At 41.0% G+C, this 26,235-nt stretch overlaps 1 protein-coding gene across 3 annotated transcripts in view; it reads right to left on the bottom strand.

Annotated features, from left to right (window-relative positions):
• Nucleotides 1-26,235, bottom strand: part of Gda (guanine deaminase) — a 79,229-nt gene that overhangs the window by 8,494 nt on the left and 44,500 nt on the right. For all 3 annotated transcript variants that reach the window (XM_005063768.4, XM_040746523.1, XM_040746516.1), the window contains 7 exons: nt 25,109-25,196; nt 22,713-22,818; nt 17,667-17,694; nt 15,193-15,300; nt 10,058-10,165; nt 7,806-7,903; nt 5,652-5,719 (listed from right to left, as the gene is read on the bottom strand). In XM_005063768.4, coding sequence (XP_005063825.1) covers nt 5,652-5,719; nt 7,806-7,903; nt 10,058-10,165; nt 15,193-15,300; nt 17,667-17,694; nt 22,713-22,818; nt 25,109-25,196 — 604 coding nt within the window. The remainder of the gene's footprint in view (nt 1-5,651; nt 5,720-7,805; nt 7,904-10,057; nt 10,166-15,192; nt 15,301-17,666; nt 17,695-22,712; nt 22,819-25,108; nt 25,197-26,235) is intronic.

Raw genomic sequence — 26,235 nt, 5'->3', positions numbered from 1 at the left:
CCTGGTCTCTGCCGTGTTGTAGTCCCCAAATAACACACAAGACGCTGTTGGCCGTTTGCTTGATTTCTTACTGGCTAGCTCTGACTTAAGTATTTACCCCATAATTGTTATTCTAAGTATTTCTCTTACTGGAGAAAAGGTCTGGACTTCTTACCCCTATCACAGCTACGTCGTGACTCCCTGTGTTTTTCCTTCCCAGAGTCTTCCTCGACTCCTAGTCCCACCTATCTTGTTTTCCTATTGGCCAACAGTGCTTTATTGACATATACATAGGACTTCCCCATCAAACAATAATTCTTCAGAAAGCTTTAGAATGAACTTAGTACAATAAGTTCATTGTACTAAGTTTTAGAAGCAGTACAAAAAATAACCAAGCCTGATATGGACAGCTTCCCATACTTGTTGGCATCACTGAATGAGAAATGAGAGTTTTAGTGACTTAGATTAAGCCCCCTAGTCATAATGAATTGAAACACTGCTTTGGCAGGAACAAATGCAGGCTATGAAATGAGTTGATAGAATGTCAAGTAAGATAGCATGTTTTATTAGAGAATAGATTTTATAACTAATCAAATATCCATTGTAGTTTTAAATGTTCCTGTCATTTCTGGTAGACTTATATGATTATTTAGTGCCTATAAATACTACAATTATCAAAAATAATTGGTTATTTAGTAGCAATTCTGGATTGCAACTGAGTTTTATGTTAAACTGTCTTGTATGTCCTTAGGTAAACTTGCATGGCTTTTTTTTTTTTTGGTAGAGTATGTTTCTTTTTCTAGAACAGTATTTCTAGAGGATCATCTGGTTCCCTGAAAAGTTTTACTACAGCTACTTAAGTTATTAGTATGTATTAACAGAGAATAATCAGGGCTGGGGAGACAGCTCAGTCAGTAAAGTGCTTGTCATGCAAGCATTAGGGCCTGTGTTTGATCCACAAGACCTATGTAAAAATCTGAGTATGTTGGCATGATGGGAAGGCAGAGACACACAGTTAGGGATCCTGTGGCTTAACTGGCAAGCCCTAGGTCCCATTCAAAGACTCTATCACAGCACCTAAGGAAAGTTACCTGAGGGTGACCTCTGGTCTATATATACACATGTGAATACACGTGTACACACACACACACACACGCACGCACACACACACACACACAATAAGCACAAACACTTGGACACACACAAATAAATAACAAGCACCCATTAAGCCTTTTGTGTGTAACTATTTCATGTTAATTAAAAAGAAGTGAAATAATTATAAAATTAAAAAGCGTTGTTGATTAGGCAATTGTCACAAGCTAGTGTTGTATCATACCAAGAATCAGTATAAGAACAACACAACATTGATTTAACCAGTTCTCCACACAAACATGAAAAGTATCTACTATTATCAAATCCATTTTAGAGACAAAAATATCAAGGTCCATGGACAAAGTAACTTGCTATTAAACCAAGGTACCATGCCACACCAGCTAGTAGTAATGTGATAATTCATAAAGTTTCTAACAACAGAGGCTCTCAAACATGAGATTTGTCAAATTGTTCTTGGGACATTTTGTTAGAGGAGCTGGGATACACATAAAAACTAAGAGGCATGTGAGGCCATAGTTGAGGACAAAAATCCCTAAGGGGAGAAATCTGAAGTACAAAAAAAGATTGAATTATTGAGCTTTGGAGACAGCTTTTCCAAACAGACAGGAAGAAGAGCGCAAGATTTCAGAGATGAAAGAATGGTCAGCAACAGAGGAAGAACAAAATTTTAATGCAATTTTGCTGATTCCCATGCAGCTATTAGGACAAGGAGACGTGTCAACCACAGCAGACCACAGAGGCATTCAGTCACAACAGAATGGCCTCTTTTGAGAGGCAGCAAAGAGATCATGGCTATAGTGGGTCACAGCAAAAAACAGGATGGTCGCCTTGCTGACTGGGCAGGAATCAGGACTGGGGTGGTGGAGATCAGGAGCTGTGTGGATGTCCACACTCAAAGAAGTTTTGCTGTGAAGAAAGGCAGCAATGTGGGACAGGAAATTGATGGAGGTGTCAGGGTAAGAGAACAGTTATGTATTATGACCTAAAAGGAGATATTTTAGATGGCTGTGTATTGGTAGGGATAGTCCAATGGACAACATAAAATGGTGGGAAAGAATGTGCGTAAATTTGGTGATGGAAACTGAAACAAAGACTTATGATTTATTTTTACATCCTTGTAATGACCTACAAGGAGGCTATGTGCTAGGAAAGAGGAGGGCTTGAGCTGCAATAGAATGTTTTAGGAGAATCAAGAGAGATAAAACCCCATCTTGGATTATGGAACCAAATACTTATTAGAGTAATATAATCATCTCTGTTGCCAGTGTTGAGGGCTGCTTGGAATTTGAGCACAAAATTTAACATGAAACTCACTGTTCTTTCCAGCTACTCCTAAACACCCAACTGTAGGCATTGAAAGGGGAACTGTTGAGGCCATGTAGGTCTGGGCTTTTGCAAAGTGAACACATAGAAAATGAAGAAGAGATATTGTCATATCAGCTGGCATCCAAAAGAACTGCTTTAGGAAGAATGTAGAAAACAAGGCATTACTAGACCAAAGTCCACAAGAAGGCTGTTGCTCAGAGAGTGTTTTAGTTAGGTTTCTATTGCTGTAATAAAACTGTGGCAAAAGCACATCAGGGCTTATTTGGCTCACAGGTCATAGTCCATTATCAAGGGAAGCCAAGGCAAGACCTCAGGGCAGGAACCTGGAGACAGGAACTGTGGAGGAAGTCCTGTGATTATGTCAATAAAGCACTGTTGAGCCAATAGGAATCTAGATAGGTGGGACTAGGAGTCCAGGAGGACTCTGGGAAGGAGGAACACAGAGAGTCAAGATGTAACGCCATGGGGTAGGAAGCCCGGAACTATTCTCCGGTAAGAGAAATACTTAGATTAACAATTATGGGGTAATTACTTAAGTCAGAGCTATCCAGTAAGAAACAAGCAAGGCCAACAGCTTCGTAATTAATATAGTCTCCTGTGTGTTTATTTGGGACTAATGCGGCTCTAGAACCAGGCTGGCAGGAAGGCTTCTCTCAAGGAAAAGGCCTCCCTTTACAGGAACTAACACAGAACCATGGAGGAATGTTGCTTACTGGCTTCTTCCCCACAGCTTGCTCAGTTTTCTTTCTTATACAACCCTGGACCACATGCCCAGGGAAGTACTGCCATGGCTTCCAGAGCCCTCCCACATTAATCATTAATTAGGACAATGCCCCACAGACTTCTCTACAGGCCAATCTCATGGATGAAATTTCTCAGTTGAAGTTCCCTTGTCCCAGATTACTCTAGCTTGTGCCTAATAAAGAAAAACTACCCATCCCACGGAGTGATGGCACCATCAGGTTAGGATAGGGAACAGTCCTGGCAAGTGGGACACTGGTTCCATGTACAGCATTTTAACAAGTTTGTACCTCATACTATATGTGTTTATTTTATATATTTAAACTTTCCCTTCATGTATTGCTTGGGTCTTATTCAATGTTTATTTTGCCATTTTCTTCATATTTTAGAGGGGAGGAGTCCAATTTTCATAATTCTTCAGGTAGTTTTCTTTATACAGGGCAATCATTCTAGATCCAAAATTTTGAAATCCCAAGTGTAGGTGACAACATACTAGAAAATTTCACATCTGCTATCATGTGACACAGGTGTACTTAAAATACTTTATAAAATTGCCCCAGTCTATGCATATGAGCTATATGAAACAAAATTACCCCAGTCTGTGTGTATGAGTTATGTGAAACAAATGAATTCCAGATGAAGACCTATGTCTATTCCCCTAAATCTCTTCCTTATGCAGCATACATTACTTAAATTTTTTATAACATATTGAAAATATACAAATAATATAAGGAGTACAAAACCAAAACTCAAGAATCTAATGTTCAGTTTTAAAAATAATTATCGTGTGTTTCTACCAAAGGAAAAAATCTCTCTGACTTACCATGAGTTACTTTTAATATTGTTAACCTTTTCTCTTTACAACTTCTAAAATAATTTATGCAAGAAACTTTAGTGGCACTCTTTTGATACAAATCCACTTCTCTGAATTTCCTGTCACTGTCACTACTCTCAATCTGACTGTTCAAACCTCAATCTGAGCAGAAGTGTGTCACCTGCTCTGGTTACTGCTTTTTTTGTCATTATTGTTGACACATATTGATTGTACAAATGAATGGATTTCTCTATGGCAATTCTATATATGCATACATCTTATCAATCTTTGATCTTGTCCCTCATCCCTTCTTTTCCCACCTTTCCTGTTCCCATGATCCCTTTCCCAGACCCAAAGAGTCCATTGTATACTCTCAGACCATCTTTGGGTTTTGTTTATTTGTTTGTTTCCAAATAAATGTGGGAAGATATATGACCTTGTCTTCTTGAGTCTGTTTTCTATTCTTAGGTCACTCTTGTCTGTTTGTTGTTGGTTTGTTTGTTTGTTTCCAAATGCCGGGAGGCATGCGAACTTGTCTTCCTGTAACTTGATGCTTCCCTTCATTCCCCAGTTGTACTAACACACCTATATAATGACCCTTCATTTTGATGTATCACTAATAAAAGAAACTTTCAAGTAATTCTTTTCAACGGGGTCATAAGGAGAATTTTTCCAAGCCTTTATATAGCTGAGAAGTTTGTTGCTTTTATATCTGAAGGAGAGATGTAGATATATGAATAGTATTTTTGATTAGTAATTCTTTTGCCCTTGGTATTATTTGCACCACCACCACCAAGACAATCATCTGAAGGAAAACTGGCCTTTGTTTGTTTTGTGGTAATGTTTTATTCCCAGATTCAATGCGTTGGGAGCACGATGTTTGGTTATGATTTAGCATAAAGTGTGTGAGTTCTCATAGCACTGCTCTTTCCCAGGCTCTGACTATGACCTACTATATCTATCCCAGTTCCTCACGTGCCAGGAACTTGTCTCAGTACCATGCTTTCAGCCTTCCCTCATGCTCTTTGCTCAGTGTCTGTCTTACACACTGTCCTGTGACACTCATATGCTCTTCCTTTCTCAGTCTTATTCTCTACATCACTGACTGAATTTTCAGCAAGAATAATTTAATTCCTTCCTTAAGAACTTGTGTTTTGGAGCCAGAGAAATGGCTCAGTGGCTAAGAGCACAGGATGCTCTTCCAAAGGTCATGAGTTCGATTCCCAGCAGCCACATGGTGGCTCACAACCATCTGAAATGAGATCTGGTGCCCTCTTCTGGCATGCAGACATACGTGCAGGCAGAACAGTATATACCATGATAAATAAATAAATCTTTAAAAAAATTGTGCTTCTTAATGTCTTATATGTCTGTGTGTGAGTTGGCACATGTGAGTGCAAGTGCTGTGTAAGCCAGATGTTAGATCCCTTGGAGCTGGAATGGCCAGTTGTGAGTTGTTAGACATGGGTGCCCAGCTTCCAAACAATGAACAGGGCAAATGGCTTGGTGAAGGGGTAAAGACTAGAAAACTTCTCCCTATTTGGTTGCTGTTTATTATTAAGACATGCTCCCTAGCAACCAATAAAGCTTATGTACCTTAAGCACAAACCCTATACCTACAAGTCAGCTACATCAGAACAGTTATTCATCAATTAAGCTCCAGGTAGGGGCTGCTTACCTGTCCCCAGCCCTATCTTCACTTTATACTTCAGGACTTCAAGCACATTCAGTAAGCCACTGCTCAGCCTGGAGAGAAAGAAGACACAAGAACAAGGAGATCCGGTGATTTAATGGCATATGGACACTGTCAAAGATGGTGGTCACACTAAAAACGGGTTCTCGTCTTTATTAGCCCAAAGGCCAACAGTCAGTAAGACCAGGCAAAGAAAGTGGTGGGGCAGAGAAGATCATAAAAATCCGTTTCTTGCTTCCTGGTCTGAAGTCACTCTAGCAAGGGGGTGCAAAGAAGCAAGGAACTACATGGAAAACACCAAAGAACTATGCTTTGTAGTTAGTCTGTAAATCTAACAAAGCTATAGGCTTCCTACCTAGCCAACTCCGCCTTCTATAATAGAAAATATAAATCATAAAGCATTGCATTCCTCTATATCCTGAACAATGTACTACCCAAAGAAGAAGTAATTTGTATTAGGGAACAAAAATAATAGCCCAGTGTATGATGCATTGGGCCTTAGAAGCAGCCTCAAAAATTAGAGTATCTCTCGGACCTCCTCCCCCAAATCTCCAAACCACACAAGCCAGAATTTCTCAGGGCTGTGGTCTAACTAACTCAGTGGTAGAATGCTTATTAAGGATACAGAGGGCCCCAGGTTCATCTCCAATAACAACAACAAAACAACTAAAATTTCCACCATTTTCCCTGTTTCAAGCCGCAAACCCTAACGAGATTGTCCTAATCCTCCATCCTTGTGTCTCATGCTGGCTAGGAAGGAGTTCTCAGACATACTTTGATTCTATTTGATTCTATTTAGGAAGATGTCCTGACCCATTCACAGAAGGAAAACAATATGACACAAGGACCAAGTTGATCTGAAGATGCCCTCCCCAGTATCTCAACTTGATAACTTGCATTAGATTAAAACCTCTTTGTTCAATTACACTTCTGTGTGGTCACCATGCTCTATCACATCAAATCATAAAAACAGGGGAGAGCTCTCTGTGACCATTGGTGTTCATTTAATGGTCCAGCGTTTTGTTTTTTGCTTTGTTTTGTTTTTCAAATCAGGGTTTCTCTATGACTCTGGAGGCTGGAGGCTGTCCTTGTAGACCAGGCTGGTCTCAAACTCACAGAGATCCACTTGCCTCTGCCTCCCAAGTACTGGGATTAAAGGAGTGTGCCACCTGGCCAACTCTGAGTTTGTAACCCAGCATCTCTGGACTAGATCATGTTATCTACAACTTCCCTAAACTTAAACATTTTTATGTCTATGGGCCTTTTTGTTTTGCTGAAGATACAAGTCATAACTTTCAACTGACTCACGGTGAATTAATAATCATTAAGAAAGTAAGAACACCAGGTAGTGACACACACCTTTACAGGTGTATCTTTGTGAGTCAAAGTCAGCCTGGTCTACAAGAGTGAGTTCCAGGACAACCAGAGATATTACACAGAGAAACCTTTTCTTGAAAAACAACAACAATAACCAAAAAACAAACAAACAAACAAACCAAAAAAGAGTACATGTTTCAAATAAAGCCTTTGTATTTGGGAATTAAATATGATGAAGTTCCTCCTAGGTTCTCTTATATGAGCTGTGTCACACATTCAGCAGCATGTCCAAGTGCAATGGAGCCGTAACTCCCTTCTAAACTCTGGAGAAGACTGACTCCTTGGGACATGCACTTTTTTTTTATATTTTATTTTCCAGTTTAAATTTAGATAAGAAACGAGGTTGCTTCACAAGTCAGTTCCAGGTCCCTCTCCCATTCCCTCCCCTCCTCCCGTGCCCTCCCCCCACCCCCCCCGTTATCCCCTCATTCCCCCAGGGAGGGTGAGGCCCTCCATGGGGGTAGGGACATGCACTTTTTAAAGTCTGTTCTCAGCTGTAAAACCTGAATGCTATTGATTTTAAACTCTGTTATACTTCCCCTTGCTGCATGCAGAAATCTTCAAATGTATGCCCTGCAACAATGCCCTCTTTCAAATGCTTTCTTTCTTCACCTTCGCACAGATGAGCATCCACCTACCTGGTTCCTTCCCTATTCAATCCTACTGTAGAAATTGATCCTAGGAGAGGAACAACCGAGAAAACAGAAAATGCCTATCCACATTACACATCAATAATCTGCCAAGCAAGTATTGACTACTTACGATAGGTTAGAGTTGGGACAATGTGCAATGGATGCTCCTCGTTCGTTGAAGATGTTAAGCTCTTCTTCAGAAAGATAGCAGCCATGTGCCATGACTGTCTAGAGAGAAGAATAGCCAACATGGAGTTTACTACTAAAAATGCTTGTACTAATAATACCCATGGCTATGTACTACAAGAAGATACAGAAGCAATGGCTTGGCTACAATGGTCTTTGCAAAGACAGTTGCTACTATTTGAAAGAACAAAATCCCTGTATCCAAATGTACATCACAAAATGCTCAACAAATTTGTATGTTCTATCTATCTGCCTGTCTGCCTGCCTGCCTGCCTGCCTGTCTGTCTGTCTGTCTATCTATCTATCTTAGTAGTGTTGGTAATCAAGCCCAGTATTCTACCACTGAACTCTATTGTAGCCCTGGCTCTTTGTTTTGATTCTTTTGGCTGATTTGCAATTTAGTACAGGGTCAGCCAGCTCATCCATGGCATAGGAAATACAACCAGATTGAACACATTATGCTTTTATCATCTCTACTATAGAAAAATTTCAAGTATCTTCTTTTCTAATCTATAAAATGCACCTCTAGTAGGCTGACATTTGTCTGTATTCCAATTAGGACTTTCTAAAAGAACATGGAAGGTGTAAGTATGATTTTGCAAAGAACTATGGGTTACTTGTTATAGATGGTTTGCTTTAGAAATGGTATCCCTTTATATAGCTAAGGCTGGCCTTGAACTCACTATAGAGCCCAAACTGATCTCCTACTCAAAATTTCCTGCCTCAGCCTCTGGAATGCTGGGATTTTGGGCATAAGTCACCATATCTGAGAGAATTGTTCTTTATGTTACTAGTTTCAATATAGGTACCAATGGTTCTTGACAAAACATCAGGATATGTCATATCATAATAACTTTTAGTTAAGGAGGCAAACATTATGAAAATAGGTGCCACACATTTGAAACCTTTCCAAATTTTCATGTTGGTTAGATTTGCAGGCTTTCAAGTAATACTTAATTCTCTAAATTTCTTTTACTCTAATATAAAACCTATATCCAGTTGCTTTCTCCCTTGGGAGGCATAGTTCAATAGGCAAAAATTATTATTAAATAAAACTTTCTCAATCTCCATGCAAATAAAATTAACATGAAAATTTAAGGTTAATCTATTAATTATATGGTAATATATGTAAAGACGGATGAAACCTCCAATGTAAAATTTCCATTATTTATGCAAAGTACTAACCTTTCAAATCACTTCCATTCATATCTCCTTTTGTGTAGTCACTAAGAAATTACTCGTGGCAGTAAACTCTCAGAGTAGCGTGTTCATTTCATGGAAGGTCAAGGCCAAAGGGTATACTGCTTTAATGAGGTCTCTTGCCACTCACATTAATTATAGAAGTAATATATACTCATTTCTCTAAGCCTCAGAGTTTCAAAAATTACTTTTAACATTCACTATGTATCTCTGGACAGTTTTTATGTTTGAAAACACACCAAGACATATTCAACTATATTAAATGTTCTTCTGTGGGAGCATGCATATATTGTTCATTGTGAATGCTGGCTGGAATTCTAATAATGTAAATTCTATGATTTAACCAATTCCTTGGGGAAAGCTATTTTCATAATTTCCTGTGTTATCAGCACACCTATTTTTGGTTGTGAGCCTAGCCTTTAATGGCTGAGCTATCCCTCCAGCCCCAGAACACCTATTTTTATAATCTTTAAAGAATTATCCTTGGAAATGGATCTGCTGGCTCAAAGAAAAGCCCACTGACCTATTAACTATGAAAGCATCGTTGGAAGAAAGGTCATACTTACCATCCAATGAAAAACTTAGATTTAAGGACAGGGATGAAATATCAGTCCTATATTAACACACACAAACATGTGTACACACACACATATAGACACACACAGATAGATGATAGATACACACATATCATGCACACACGTATATACACACTTATCTACACACACATGTACACACAAACATACACACACACATATATAGACACATATATACAAACACACACATGTATAGATACACACATACATACACACATGTATACACACAAACATACACATAGACACACACACACACACACACACACACACACACACACACACACTGGGTTTACTCTAGTTTGGGAAATGCATATGTCCCGCAGAATTGTGATTACTTCTGAGATTTTGAAATTTACAGGGTACAGACTGCTTTACATAGACTATATCATGATACTAAACTTACCTTGTTTGTCAGGAGATTATTTTTATCATAGACATCTGTGTAGTTTTTGTAATCAGGGAATAAGCTTTTCACAGCTTCAACTTCTTCACGATTTTCACTTATATGGCTCTGTACACAAAGAAAGAATGGTTTCACTTTTTCTGTAAAATATTTGGCATTATATCTCATTTTTCAACATGCCGTTTCTTATTTCTACTTGCTGAACTTGCTAATGTAGACAACTATGGATTAAAAACATTAAATTCTATGCTTACTCAGGTTTAATTTTCAATTATTATAAACAAATGACTCTGTGTGTGTATGTGTGTGTGAGAGAGAGAGAGAAAGAGAGAGAGACTCTTTCCCTTAAGACTTTACTCCATAGCAAGAACAACCTATGTCCTCTTTAAAGAGCACCCAGTGCCTTCCTTGTAGCAACCTTCCTATAAGAATTCAATGGCCTGGTATTCCTGTCTAGAGGTGAGAGTGGGGTGTTGAAGTCTCCACTATAAGTGTGTGGGGCTTTATATGTGATTTGAGTTTTAGTAATGTTTCTTTTATGAACGTGGGTGCTTTTGTATTTGGGGCATAGATGTTCAAAATTGAAACTTCATCTTGGTGGATTTCTTTGGTGGATTCATCTTTGGTGATGAGTATGAAGTGCCCTCCTTCATCTCTTTTGTTTGATTTTATTTTAAAATCTAATTTGTTAGATATTAGAATTGCTAACCCCGCTTGTTTCTTGGGTTCATTTGATTGGAAAATCTTTTCCCAACCATTAACTCTGAGGCATTGTCTGTCTTTGAGGCTGAGGTGTGTTTTTGTATGCAGCAGAAGAGTGGGTTCTGTCTTCGAATCCATTCTGTTAGCCTGTGTCTCTTTATGGGAGAGTTAAGACCATTAATATTGAGGGTTATTAATGACCATTGATTGTTCATTCTTGTTTTTTTTGGAATAGTTGATGGTGGTGGAATTATATATGGATTTCCACCTCTTTTCTTTTGGTTGTTGGTAAAGTGGGATTATCTATTGCCTATGTTTTTCTGGTTGTAGTTAATTCCCTTGGATTGGGGTTTTCCTTCCAGAACTTTCTGTAGGGCTGGGTTAGTGGATACTATTGTTTAAATCTGGTTTTGTCATGGAATATCTTGTTTTCTCCATCTATAGTGATTGAAAGCTTTGCTGGGCATAGCAGTCTGGGCTGGCATTCGTGGTCTCTTAGTATTGGTAGAATATCTACCCAGGGCCTTCTGGCTTTCAGAGTTCCCATGGAGAAGTTAGGTATGATTCTGATAGGTTTGCCTTTGTATGTTACTTGGCCTTTTTTCTTTACTGTTCTTAATATTCTTTCTTTATTCTATATATTCGGGGTTTTTACTATTATGTGGCAAGGGGATTTCCTTTTGTGGTCCACTCTATTTGGTGTTCTGTAGGCTTCTTGTACTTTCATTGGCATGTCTTTCTTTAAGTTGGAAAAGTTTTCTTCTATGATTTTGTTGAATATGTTTTCTGCCCCTTTGAGGTGGATTTCTTCACCTTCTTCTATACCTATTATTCTTAGGTTTGGTCTTTTCACAGTGTCCCATATTTCCTGGATATTTTGTGTTAGAGATTTGTTGGACTTCAGATTTTCTTTGGTCGATGAATCTACTTCCCCTAATGTATCTTCAACACCTGAGATTTTGTCTCCCATCTCTTGTATTCTGTTGGTTATGCTTGTATCTGTAGTATCTGACCAGACACTAAGATCAACAATTAACAAATGGGACCTCCTGAAACTGAGAAGCTTCTGTAAGGCAAAGGACACAGCAAGACAAAAAGGCAACCCACAGATTGGGAAAAGATATTCACTAACCCCACATCTGACACAGGGTTGATCTCCAAAATTTACAAAGAACTCAAGAAGCAAGTCTCCAAAACACCAAAGGATCCAATTAAAAAATGGGCTGCAGAACTAAATAGAGAATTCTCAGTTAGAGGAGACTAAAATGGCTGAGAGGCTCTTGAGAAAGTGCTCAACATCCCTAGCCATCCGGGAAATGCAAATCAAAACAACTCTGAGATACCATCTCACTCCTGTCAGAATGGCTAAAATCAAAAACTCCAATGACAGTTTATGCTGGAGAGGATGTGGAGAAAGGGAAACACTCCTCCACTGCTGGTGGGAGTGCCAACTTGTACAGCCACTTTGGAAATCAGTATGGCAGATACTTCCAGGACAGCCTCCAAAACAATACAGAGAAACCCTGTCTCAAAAAACCAAAAAAAAAAAAAAAAAAAAAAAAAAAAAAGGAAATCAGTATGGCGAAGGAAAATGGGAATCAGTCTGCCACATGACCCAGCAATTCCACTCTTAGGCATACACCACAAAGATACACATTCATACAACAAGGACACATGTTCAACTATGTTCATAGCAGCTATGTAATAGCTAGAAACTGGAAGCAATCTAGATGCCCCTCAACTGAAGAGTGGATAGAGAAAATGTGGTATATTTACACAATGGAGTACTACTCAGCAGAAAAAAGCAATGGAATCCTGAGATTTGCAGGCAAATGGATGGCACTAGAAGATACCATCCTGAGTGAGGTAACCCAGTCACAAAAAGAGAAATATAGTATGTACTCACTCATTCATGGATTTTAGGCATGAATCAGGGGAGTGCCAGCATACAATCCTACTGCCACAGAGTCTAGGAAACAGAACCTTCATCCAGTGACTGATGAAAGCAGAGGCAGATGCCCACAGACAAACACTAAACTGAACTACTGAAATCCGGTGTCAGAAAGAGAGAACTGATGGGCAAAGGAGTTAAGACTGGGCTGGTTTAACCCACAGAAACAGTTGACCTGAACAAGGGGGAGCTCTTGGACCCCAGATTGATGGCTGTGTGGAAAGCATGGGACTGACCCACACCCCCTGAATGTGGGTGTCAGTGAGGAGGCCTAGGTAATCTATGGGGCCTTGGGTAGTATTTATCTCTGGCATACAAATAGACTTTGAGTGCCCATGCCACAATATGGGAGGCTGTCTCAGCCAGGACTCTTGTGGGAGGGCCTAGGCCTTGCTCTGGATGACATGACTGTCACTGGAGATTTACAGTGGAGGGCCTCATCCTCCCTGGGGATCAGATTGGAGATTGGGTGGGAGACTGGGAGATGTGGTGGGGAGGGCAGGGGAGGAGGGGAGGGAGAGGGAGCTGGGATTGACATGTGAAATAAGATTGTTTCTAACCGAAAAAAAAAAAAAAGAATTCAATGGCCATCGGAAGATGAATCTATGGTTCACTCAGATAAAAAAAAAAAAACTTAAAAGTTGAACAGAAAGCTGAATTCTGAGCCTAATTCTATGTCTTAGAGCAAGCCAGTTCTCTTCTTTAGCTTCCATAAATAAAAGTGTTGGCCTAGATAAGTCATTTTCCATCTCTAATGCAGATGTGTTAGTCATATTTCAGGTGTGAAATTATACAGAAGCTAGCACCAGAAGCAGAATGAAGACTGGGTTCAGGGCCTGTCCTCAGTCTGCCTCTTTTCTTGACTTTCTGAATGATGTTTTGCAGAAAAGAATATGAAAATGACAGAACTGGACAATGCTGCCTTCATCAGGAAGGAGCTCAAGGGAGTCCACACACAAGCCAAGTGAATAGACAGCCACATCAGCCTTTCATGGGGCACCTGAAATCTGAGGGGACACAAAGTGCCTTGAACTGGAGTAGCCACCCAAGCCTCTAGAAAAAAGCCATTTCAGACCCAGGGGTGATGAAAGTAGATCATGAGACCAATTCACGATCCAACAAACACTTGCTAACCAACTCTGCCAGGCCTGTTTTTCTGTGCTAAAAAGAGACATAGCAAGATCAACAAAAGAAAAGGTAAGCAAAGATTTCAACCGGTGCTGCACCTACATCAGATTCTACCCATGGTCGGGAGGAAATCCTAGCCTATCAGTGAGATGCATGGACGTAACCCAAGAGGAAGAACAACCAGGCAATTTGACTGGATAGGAAAATTAAATGTGTATCTTCCATCCCTCTAATCAATCTCCTGTTTGCCACACAGCTGTAAACCAGATTTCTAGCCAGGGATAACCTTGCTCTTCTGAGTTTTCCTCCTCTGCCTTCTGACTGCTGTGTCCCAATTCCTGGGATCAGCCTCAAGGTTTTGTACACACCAGGCAAGCACTTTGTCAACGGCCCCACATCTCCATCCAAAGGAGAGGTTTCTTCGTGTCTTTTTCATTTTATTTTCATGTAGTTTTTAATATCTCTCTCTCTCTCTCTCTCTCTCTCTCTCTCTCTCTCTCTCTCTCTCTCTCTCTCTCTCTTTTTTTAGAATAAAACATACAAATTTGGAATTTTATTACCAGAGCATAATTGTGGGGGAACTGAATCTAAAGTCCAAATATCAGAAGCCACAAACAATAATTACAGGAAAGACATGTTAATGGGTTCTATGAACGTACATTTTTAAAGTTAATAAAGTAAGGAATCAATATGCTGCCTTCACCCCAACTTTCCCTTCCCTCTAAAACCATCAGCTCTGAAAGAGGGGAAATTTTAGTGCAGTGTGTAATTAAGCTTGAGTGGGGGAGGGGAGCTCCTAATTTTAACCCAGCTGTGAGATTTTAAAAGCATTTTATTGCTAAATTGCAACAACTTAATGATAAAGGGAGATATACTTTTTATTCCTGGTTTTAAATTAAGAAACTCGAAACAAAAGGATTTTAAACGCACGTTTGTAAGGTAGAAATTAAGTTCTTTGTACTTTTCAAATAATAATTGGTTCCTCCACAAATGAAGGTCTAGAACACCAGGAAAGCATCAAATAAAAGCAGGAAGGAAATGTGTTAAACGCATTTTGTCAGGAATAGGCAGTCTGACATTGACCTTGCTATCCTTTATGAAGTTGTCTTGGCCAGATCAGAGAATATGGAGGATGAAAACAGCTTCAGGTGCCTGACCTGCAAAACTGACCAACTGGGTTAGATGACATCAGTCGGGTGCCTCCTGGTGACGTCAGTCAGGGAACCTCGTGTCCTGAAATTCTTTGACTCTAGGAGATCTCAGTAGATGAATTACAGACTATTAGAGATGATCTGAGGGTACTAAGAGATCTTGCAGGCATGGACAGAGGCACAAACCATAGAAAAATACCTACCTGGATGTGCAGGTCATGGGTCTTCGCGATGTTGCCAAGTTTACTCATCAGGGTCTCCGTGCAAGAAAGGGAAAAGCGCGGGGTCACTATGGGTTTCACCCTTGAGTACTGGAAATAATAAAAAAATTGTGAGGAAAATATGGGGATTATGAACACATAGCACATTCCATAACAATGTGATTTTACAGTTTCAATATTGAGGAACATCTCTGGTTTTTAGTAGACAGAGGTTCTGGGTTCCAAAAGACAGTTTATGATGAGAACAGTACTTTCTTCAGCCTCAAGTTCCCAGAAGAAAGTTCTATCTCTGTGACAGGCATTCCCTTCCCATTACCTCAGATGAGACCTGGGGTGGTGACACTACATGTGAGGCGGTAGCTTGTTTCCCTGCCTACATCTTGAGGGGGTGTGCTGGCTGCATCCTCACTCAGAGCTCTTTAGTAATACCTCAGTGACTTACTGACAGGATAAAATGACCCCTAGAGGGAGTAAGGAAGAGAGTCTGTAAGCATTATCTATAACTCACCCAGGGGTAAGCTACAAGAAACTCTGAACATTCCTGCAGCTTCCAGTGTAACAGTGAAGGTCATAAGGGAAGGAAGGGCTAGGTTTACTGACTTATGAGTCTGTCCTCTGGATTCATAAACCAGTTTTCACAATGCACTTGGAGGCAAAAAGTAGCGCTGTCTTCACGGACCCCGCAATGCCAGGGAAAAGCAGATGTGTGGGCCTCATGTGCCATATGTTTACAGAGCAAGGCACCCTGTAGTCAGGGCACTATGACAGAGTATAGCCTGCTTTTCACTCCACACTAGCAGTGGACAAAACCAATGAAGAAGGCCCACACGCCACCCACCTCTTTGGATCGCAGAGCAATTCACCCTCTGCAGAGACCAATGCCACAAAATTAGAAGGCCCAGACCAGGGAGAGGAAATGAAGTGAGAATGGTTAAGGTGAGGTGAGTTCAGAGGGTGACTCTTGAGGACAGTGACTGGATTGTCACACCTTAAATGATGGTTTGTATTTGAAATGTCTCCCCAAACTCATGTTGGGTGAAGGTTCTTGCCTAATAGTGCACCTGGGAGGTGAGAGAACCTTTGCGAAGTAGAGCCAACTGGAAGGAAGTAGACGGTGGCTTCCTGGCAGCCACGAGGTAAGCTGCTTTCCTCTGACGGGGATATCTGCCCTCATGCTCTGCCTAACCATAGGCCTAAAAGCCACCAGGTCAAGTGATCATAGACTAAAACTGTCTGAAGCTGTGAGTCAAGGCAACCCTTCCTTTCTTATAAACTTCTTACCTCAGGTATTTTGTTACTGTGATAGGCAGGTGAGCAACACATCTTAGACTAACCACAAGCTTAGTGAACCTGCGATGCAATCCACATACCTGACTAAACTTGGGTTCTGTGCTGCACACAGACAAGGGGTACAGGAACCAAAAACAAAAGGGTACACACAATATCCCTGAAGCTGTAAACAAATTCAGTAGACATAAAGTTTGCTGCATATTTTAATAGTGAATAATCAAATCCACCAAAATCAGATCATTGTTCCTGACTACAAAACTGCTTAAAAGAAGAAAGGTCTAAATATAGTGTCCTACGAGCTTTCCCTGGAAAGCAAAAGCCAGAATTTTATATGAATTGACCTTTTCAGATTGCACACACAAATGAGATCATGCAGTATTACTCTTCTGAACTGGGTTCATTTAATTTAACATAATATACTCGATTCATCTGTGCTGTCTCAAATAGCAAGATCTTTTTTTAAGAATAAATAGTATCCCATTATACATGCATATGTGAATAATACACACATACTCATGGGATATAGGAGACTTATTTAGGTTGTATATACATCACACATATATACATATATGTATATACAAACATGTATGTATGGTTTTCTTGTATACATATATAAAGTAAAAATAAATAAAATTGATTTTCTTTACCTATTCATCCATAGACTTCTAGGTCATTTCCATATTTGAAGCTATAGTGAATAACACTTCAGTAAATGTAGGATGCACATATCTCTCCAAGATAGCCCATTTTATTTCCTTTGATAGATACTCAGAAATGGGATCTCTGGCTCACATGAGGCAATATTGATCAAAGGGCACGTTCTCAGTTATAAAGTGAAAAGATACCTAAGGCGTTTGTGCAGTCCTGTTACTGCACATGTGCATGGATCGCACTGTGACCGTCATCCGACACTGCATATGTGCAAGAAGCCATCACACTCCACACCTCGGTCCTCACAGTCTTTGTCAGATGCTTTCAATTTTAAAAAGTCTGACCTCTCTGAGCTGAGCTCCCGGGTACACTGTGTCAACAATCATAGGTTCTAGGAAAACACCTCTTAAGTATAGACTAAGCCGTAGGTACACAGACTAAGCCATGAAATAACTTGACAGATGCTACAGCTAACAAAGCGGCCCTCTGGGTGAAAACGGAACAAATTCACTTACGTTCCTCTGAAGCATTTCTGACACGAATCTGCAATAAAGTGACAAATGTAAGGTTAGGAAAGCCAGTCGTTTTCAAACAAATGCTTCAACAGGGTGAAAGCATGATCCTTACATGTCCTGATTTGCATGAAAACATACCTAAGAGTGTGGGTTTCACCACCAATAATCAGAGATTAACAAGCAATAATTACTCCACTTTTCCTTTGGTAGCAAAAGAGGAAGAGGAAAATCACAGGCAACATTGTCCTGTGGCCTCTTGTGGGCCTGTCCGAGCATCCGCACAGCCCCCAGCCTGTGCTAGCTGCTCCAATTATGTGTAACAGAGTTACAGTGCACCGTGTTCCATGGATGACAGGACCATCGACTCTTGGGCACACACAAGCACTTAGGAGCCTTAGACATTGTTCTTCTAGTCCCCTCTTATGTGGAAGCTAAGCATGCCCATAGCATCACCATCAGTCTCTGAGGACAAAGTCTGGCAGGAGGTAGACATTGGAGGAAGGTGGGATACTACGACAGAGGTGTGAAATGTCTGTGGAACGGACGAGTGGTGAACCTAGCACTTCTGCCTTGAACAGGGACAACTGTCCTACAGAATGGTTATTCCTGCCCTGGCTGGTAAAGACTTGTTAGTAGTTTTTTTCCCTTCTGGTACTATTTCAGACTAAAGTGTGAATCGAGAGCCTGGGGATGTAGCTCTGTGATAGATACTTGCCAAGCGTGAACAAAGCCCTGAGCATCTTCAGTCCCAGGGAAACAAATGGTGAATTAAAGTAAAGAGACCACAACAGCGGTTTGTGCAGGAGCTTATCGCATGGTGCACCCCTCTTCCTCTCACCTCAGCACCTCAGAGGAAGCATACTTGAAGTGAGAGAACCCCGGAAAATAGAAGCAAAGCTGGGATCCAAAGTTATGCCCCAAAAGAATAAATCTAAACAAATTTCTTCTGTGTATCTCTTGATGTGAAATGCAATACAGTGAAACGCCCTGTTAAATATTCAAGATACCACAGGAAAGCCATCAAAGATCATGTAAGAAAAGTACTTAAACGACCAACAAATTCCCCTGGTGTTATATGCAACTGAACATAATAAAAACCCATGAAATAGCCGTAATCAAAAGCTATTGAGGGGTTGTAGATATGATCCGAGTATTTCATATGCACATACAAAAATGCCACGATGGAAGCTACTACTTTGTGCAATTAATATTGTAAACGTAATTTAATGAGCATGGCACCATACTTAACAAATCTGGTCTCCTGGAGAAGCCCTAGCCTAATTCAGGATACTAAGGGTAATTTCTGAAAATAAAGAATCCTTCATGTGTGGGGCTGGGGAGGTGGTGCAGTGGGTAGGAGCACTTGCTATGCAGGCATGAAGACCTGAACTTGAGTCCTCAGCACCGATTTAAAAAAAAAAAGGAAACAACAACAAAAAAAAAACCTCTGCATGCCTCTAACTCCAGTGTTGGGGTCAGAGCCAGGGGGATGCTAGGAATTTCATCTCAGCTAAAAACTTGAAGTTCAGTGAGAGACCCTGTCTCAAGGGTGGAGAGTGGCAGAGCAGGACACCCAACATCCTTCTCTGGCCTGCATCTGTGTACACTAGTACATGCACCTGTGCGCAAACACACGTGCAAACATGCACAAGTACATATTTTTAAAAGAACACACCAATTTTACTAAATGGATTAAGTCCACTAGAAGAGTGTTTTTCAACTTTAATTCTATGTCCTAAGAAGATTCTCGGGCTTTAAGAGAATTGCTTCGGCTGTGTAGGGACAAAAATGAGAGGCTGGTTCTAGAAGAGCTGAGAGAAACACTGGTGTGCAAGAGAGTCACACAGCCCGGGGATCTGTACTATGCGCTACTGTATCCGCTTAACATCTTTTTCAAGAATCACTTTCTTGTGAATTTAAAAGCAACCCTTCAAAATCATGCATTAAAAAATCTAATCTTTCCTACCTGACTCTTAAAGAGATTGTGCACTGAAACATATTTCCATTTTTCAAAATAGTTTTTGGTGAAGGATAATTTACATATCATAAAGTTCACCCATTTTAAGTGCTCTGTTCAATAATTGTAGCCAATTTACTGGGTTGCAGAATTACCAGAATAATACAGTCTTTGAATTCTCATCCCCTGGGTCTATAGGCAAGAGATAGGCAGTGTTGCCCTCCTCCCCAGCATGGCAAACCTCTCCACTTTTGGTCTCATGGATTTGCAATTTCTATATACTCAATATAAATGAAAGTTTATGATGTGTTCAGTCTGTTTCTCTTAGAATAGTAATTTTAAAATTCATCGTGTTAACACTTTGTTTTTGCTCATAGCTAATCAGTTTTGTATACCACATTTCCTGCATCTGCACACCATTCAGTAGACATGTCAGGTGTGGGAAAAGTCCTCCAATAACCTTGGTGACATGGCCCTGTGTCTCTCAGAATAACTAAAGAAGGGCTGCAGATCTGACACCTGGAGATTAGAGGGACTGGACACAGCCTGGGCTCTCCTGGTTCCCTCCTGAACAGGAGACCTTGTGGTTCTTTCATTAGTTTTATTCCATGTGTGTATATGCCTGCATGTATGACTACACAATCTATGTGTTATGCCTTTGGAGATCAAAGGCCATTGGATTCCCTGGGGTGTGTTTTCAGGGTTCCCTACCTTGGTGCAACATGAGGCATGAGTAGATGAGACTTTACTCATCCCATCCAGCTGTGCTGAGCCTTGCAAACTAGCCTGCCTGGAGCCCTAGACTTCTATTCTCCCCTGCTGCCTATCTGTGAGTCATTGATGGACCTGCTGAGCGTTGGGTATCCCTACACTCTTACAAGCAGATTTTGCTTGGAGTCCTGTCCTGAAACTGACACCGGTGTGCTCAGGGCACCTGTTTTGTATTTGGTATCTGTGAGTGGTGGCTTGAGGACCAGTCACATTAGAGACTTCATGTGGGCCTGTTGTGTTGTCTCTGTCCGCACCATATTTTGGCATTTCTGTCTGCATATGGTGCTCTATCCTTTGAGATATCCATGAGAACCCCAAATCAGGCTGTCCACATCCTCTGGTGAACCCACTCTATACCTAGTGGCTCTAAAACAGGCTTTGCTCTCTACCATCCATTGTCTCTCTTGGCTGTGTGTCACTGTTGAATGTGTGTAGACCTTTTATTGTAAGGGGTCTATTTCCCACAAGACCACAGATGTGGAATGAGGGTATATAAGGAACACAGCCTTCCTGCTGTGTGTCTGTGTTTCACTTCCTCAAGTAACACTTCTGGAAAGGAGATATTCTAGTTCTGTATTTGCATATGTTGTGGTCATTCCGGAATGCATGCAGATTTTTTCCCTGTCTATGGCAAGATAAAAGGATAGTTAGTGCTAGGTAGTTAGAACAGATTGACCCAATGTAAAGAACACTTACCAAGTAAAGATGTATGGGCTAAGGGGTATACTGTATGACTCACTGGGCCATACTACAGCTTCCATACCAAAATTTTCTTTTTTGTTTTGTTTTTAGACTGTAGTTTAAATTTTGTTTTGTTTTGGGGGGAAGGTAATAAGGGCAGAGGGTGGAGGTGATGGGAAGGGGAGATGAATGGGATCTGGGTGCATGATGTAAAAACCACAAAGTATCAATAAAATATTTTTTTACAAAACCAACTGAAAGGATAGAGTATAAAAATCTCACATTGGTGTCTGGATGGCTTAGCTAAAGAAAATGTCTCTGTTTTATACCTCTTTGTGCTTCTCTATGCTCTATGCCAGGGAAGCTTATACTTCTTGGTTATTGAAAAACAAAACAAACAAAACCTTTGCTTTGGTTTTTAAAGAGTGTCTTACTATGTGACTAAGGCTGGCTTAGACTCACCATCCTTCCTTCTCCACCTCCCACATACATGGATTGCAGGTATGTACCACTATGCCTGAGTCATTTTTACTGAACTGTCTTTCACCAACCTATAAATGGAACATTTCCCATAACCTCTCATATGTTTTCTGCAAGTGATTCCTCACACCATTATTCTTGAGCATGTGCACAAATATGGACTGCTTGTACATGCTGCCTGCCTCTCACACTAAGTACATCATGAGTGAGGATCACATCATGCTATAAGGAAGTCTACATTTTAAGTCATGGAGAGTTTCCACTCTGTTAAACTCTGGCTCTGGCACATTAATCTACACTAATAAAATGCTTTGGATGAGTGTCCCACAAAGGCCCACGTGCCAAAGCTTGGTCCTCAGGTCGGTGTTAATGGGAAGTGGGGTATCTTAGGAAATGGAGTCTGCTAGAAGATTTCAGGGCATGTGCCCGGGGAGACACTTTAGAATTCTCTCTCTGATTGTCCTGGCTCATGAGGTGAGCAGTGTATCCTATATTCACTCCCGCCTCATCAAAGGCATGTGGCCACTAGATCACATGCTGGAACCTCTAGAACAATAACCCCAAAGAAACCTTTTCTCTCTTTAAGTTGATCATCTCTGACATTATATCAGAGTAATGGTAAATGAACTACTCAAATGACTGTGGACAAGTCACCCAGGCAATGTCAGGATTAACTCTTTCTTTCTTTCTTCCTTTCTTCCTTCCTTCCTTCCTTCCTTCCTTCCTTTTCTCTTGTTTTCTGTTTTTCTGAGACAGTATTTCTCTGTCTTGCTTTGGAGCCTGTCCTGGAACTCACTTTGTAGACCAAACTAGCTTCAAAGTCACAGAGATCCACCTGCTTCTGCCTCCCGAGTGCTGGAATTAAAGGCATGCGCCGCCAACACCTCACTAGGCTCAGTTTTCTTATCATAAAAATAGACACCTTGTGGAGCTTTTTTGAGGGTCAAGAATGGTCTGCACAGGAAAGCTCTGTGAGCCACCAACTGTCACATGTTTGAGCTCTGTGAACTAACTACATACTGCAGCAATCAGAACAGTCTGTCACCGTGCTCAGATCCCAACTGGGTCCTAATGGTGTCAACTTGCCTTTCTGTTTCAAATGCCATCAGAGTAGCATTTGACTCATCCACACAGATGAAAAGCCCCAGACACACTACCTCTCTGTCTCCTTGACCGACTCCTCGGTGGTTTCCTTGTATTCGGGAACGGTGTCATTCGAGTCCATGCATACTTTCCCCACAAATGCTCTCTGTCCAAATTTATCTGTGAGGCACACAGAGAAAGAATCTGAGGATGGGTTTCTTTTTCAACACGTACTTTTTCTGTGGAGTCCAAAAACACTTTTAAATTAAAATTATCCTAAAAAAATGAGACTGTTAAGAATCATCTCTGCCAGGCCTGGGCAACCTGTGGGGCCCTGAGCTGTGGATCAGTGTCTATCCCTGGTATACAAACAGTCTTCGTGTGCCTATAGCACAAAGAGGGATGCTCTCTCAGCCTGGACTCTTAGGGGGAGTGCCTGGACCCTACCCAGAGTAAAAGGACAGACTCTAGATATCCCCTATGTGGAAGGATTTGGCAATAGGGTGGGAGGGTCGGGGGGAAGGGGAGTGCGGGAGGAGGAGAGGGAGAGGGAACTGGGATTGACATGTAAAACAAGCTATTTAAAATTAAAATAAAAATGATTAAAAAAAAAGAATCATCTCTGTCTTCACACTGTGACAATAATGAAGCCACTAATTTTAAAGAATAGTAGATGACTTTCACCCAGTCCCCAGCCTGCCAGAAAATAATTAGATATTTTATAATTCTTCTTTACCTTTTCCTTTTGATTATACACTTTGTCTACATTTCTACCAATGTCATAAATATCTTGACACTCATCTTCTTTCATGATACAAGAGGGAAATACCTCAGACCCTAGAAAATACATTCATATCCCCAATATACCAATTTTTCCCTTTTCCCCCATTCATTTCTCTTCCATCTGCTACTCTCCTGCCATCACTGGATCTAGTTCCTCGCCATGCATGGCATGGCCCTTTCTAGATAAAAGACAGCATATGAAATGTTGAGGATGTGGATGCTGGGTGATTGACTTGGATTTGATTCTTCTCCTCTGGGATTACCTGAGATGGCAGCTATCATCTGAGATCTAGACTCCGGTGTCTCAGAGTCCTCTGCTCTGTGCAGGATTGTAAGAAATACACAAAGAACGATGCAGAGGCTCACAGTACTCAGATGATGTGTCATTGCTCTTCCAGAGTGTAGCAGCATGGAGACCTTTATCACTGGCTGAAAGCCTATCAGCTGCTGGCAGTGAGGACCCTCAGGAGATGTTCTGCAGGACATCCTTCAAGCCATGCTATCTCCTGTCTCCATCATCAACATCTGTGTCCCACTCCTCTGTCCATCTCATTTCCTCATTTTAGCCTCCCCCCCCATTTTGTCTTCCATGCAGTTAAAGGCCACTTCCATGGAATTGTCCTAGACAGGCAGTCTTTGCCTCTTCTGAAAACTTTTGTTAGTGTTTACAGTGTCAGTCATTAGGCCTTTGGTATGAACTACCCTGGAACCCAATAGCAGGGTAAATACATCATCAGCCAACAGTGTTTACTGAGTGTCTGTTCAGTGTTAAGCACTGTACTGGGTATGTGTGGAATCATCACCCTAAATCCAGTCTGATTTTGCTTCCCAGCTCTGAGGTCTTAGATATGTGAATATCTTTGAGCTTTAGTTAACCTGTCTGTGCTATGAGGGCAGCAGTAGACATCAGAAGGCTACTTAGAGTGTTTTGCATGTTGTTTGGTACCTAGCAATAGAATCACAAGTATTACTAAACTAACACTGTGTTCCTAGCATCTAGTACAATGCCTTGAATGTATCTAACCACCAAGATCTGTTAATTATAATGCAATAAACTCTTGCTGTAGCTACAGTGATAAATGTGCTCTTAAAAAATACCCAAATCAGGCCGGGCGTTGGTGGCGCACGCCTTTAATCCCAGCACTCGGGAGGCAGAGGCAGGTGGATCTCTGTGAGTTCGAGACCAGCCTGGACTACCAAGCGAGTTCCAGGACAACCTCCAAAGCCACAGAGAAACCCTGTCTTGAAAAACCAAAAAAAAAAAAAATACCCAAATCAGCCGGGCGTAGGTGGCACACAGCTTTAATCCCAGCACTTGGGAGGCAGAGGCAGGCAGATCTCTGTGAGTTTGAAGCCAGCCTGGTCTACAGAGTGAGTTCCAGGACAGGCCCCAAGGCAATACAAAGAAACACTTTAAAAAAACCCAAATCAATATACAAAATTCAGATCTGTAATCATCATCCTGGGACCACAATCCATATAGAAATAATCAAATCATTTAAATAATAAAAGCCTACTTAGGGGTCAAGGATATTCCCAGACACTCAGTTACTTGCAAAGAGTACAAAGGCAAATGCTCAAATTCTAGATCCAAAGGCACGGCTTCCTACTGAGTAGGAACCATTACCAGGCATGATCTGGTTGTCTTTGCTTGATGTTCCCATAAACCCTGTTTTCAGCTGCTCACCTGTAATTTCCGCAAGGATCAGGGATGAGTCAGTGTGAATTGTTCCAAAGTAGCAAGCCGTGGTTGTGCCATTCTTTAGTGTTCTCCTCTAAAAATAAATCACAAAAATCCTGAATCACATGTGCTCAGAAGAGTCACATGGCACATACAGATGAAAATAGAAGTCTGCTTTTTAATTTTAAAATGTGTTTATTTAAAGGTATGCCATCTTGATGTAGAAGAGACCTCAGTAAATGGCAAAAGTATTTATATTCTAAAAGTGTGAGCTTAAGGAAAAATTGGTGCTTTAAATGTCCTGGTTGTGTGTTTCAGAGGTCATAAAATGTGGTGCCAATTAACTCCTTGTTCCTTAGGACTGTGTGAGGGTATTTGGATTTTATTTTTCTGTGAGTGTACAAATGGAATGTTTCTCTGTACGACAAAGTAAATTTATTCAACCAGACTTCTGCTTCCATCTGGCAGAACAATGATCATTCTGTCTCTTTTTTCCTTAGCAATTTTTTACTTGCACAATGATAAGTGAGAACAACAGGGTTTTTACCCCCCAAGAAAAACACAAGACGAGACAGCTGCAGAGGAGAACCCAGAGAAGGACCTGGAAGCTTTGAGAAGAGTGTGGAGCCCATGGGGGTGCTAGCAGGACACTGGCAGGAGTTATGCAGCCGCTTCCTCCTCCCTGTAGAAGTCACCCAATCACTCCTAACCTTCTCTGTGTAGTGAGTCACTCTGTAGAAACTGGCGAGTGTGGAAAGGGCACAAATCCCCCAAAATCAAGATGGGGAAGGGTTTAAGAGGAACTCTAGCTCATCTCCAGTGTCCTCAGTCACCCAAGCATGCCACTCCCACAGCTCCTGAAGACGCTGTACAATTCCTTCCCAGAGTAAATGGATGGCTAGAAGATATGATCTCACTATGACACCGGGAGCCATTCGGCCCCTGCAAAGTGCATCCTATAGTAAGGCTTATCAGTGTGAGGAAAGCCCTCCAGCCTGGGTTCTCTGTGAGGAAAAGCTTGAACTACATGAGAAGCTGTACTTTCACATTTGACTGGAATGAACTAAAAACACTCAAAAATTCATAAATCTATGCAAATTACAGTCAAGGGACAAGACAGAGAGAACACAAAG

This window comes from Mesocricetus auratus, unplaced genomic scaffold (genome assembly GCF_017639785.1).
Source record: "Mesocricetus auratus isolate SY011 unplaced genomic scaffold, BCM_Maur_2.0 Super-Scaffold_4256, whole genome shotgun sequence".
In the NCBI taxonomy this organism is placed as follows: Eukaryota; Metazoa; Chordata; class Mammalia; order Rodentia; family Cricetidae; genus Mesocricetus; species Mesocricetus auratus.
This window is presented reverse-complemented; position numbering and strand designations above follow the sequence as displayed.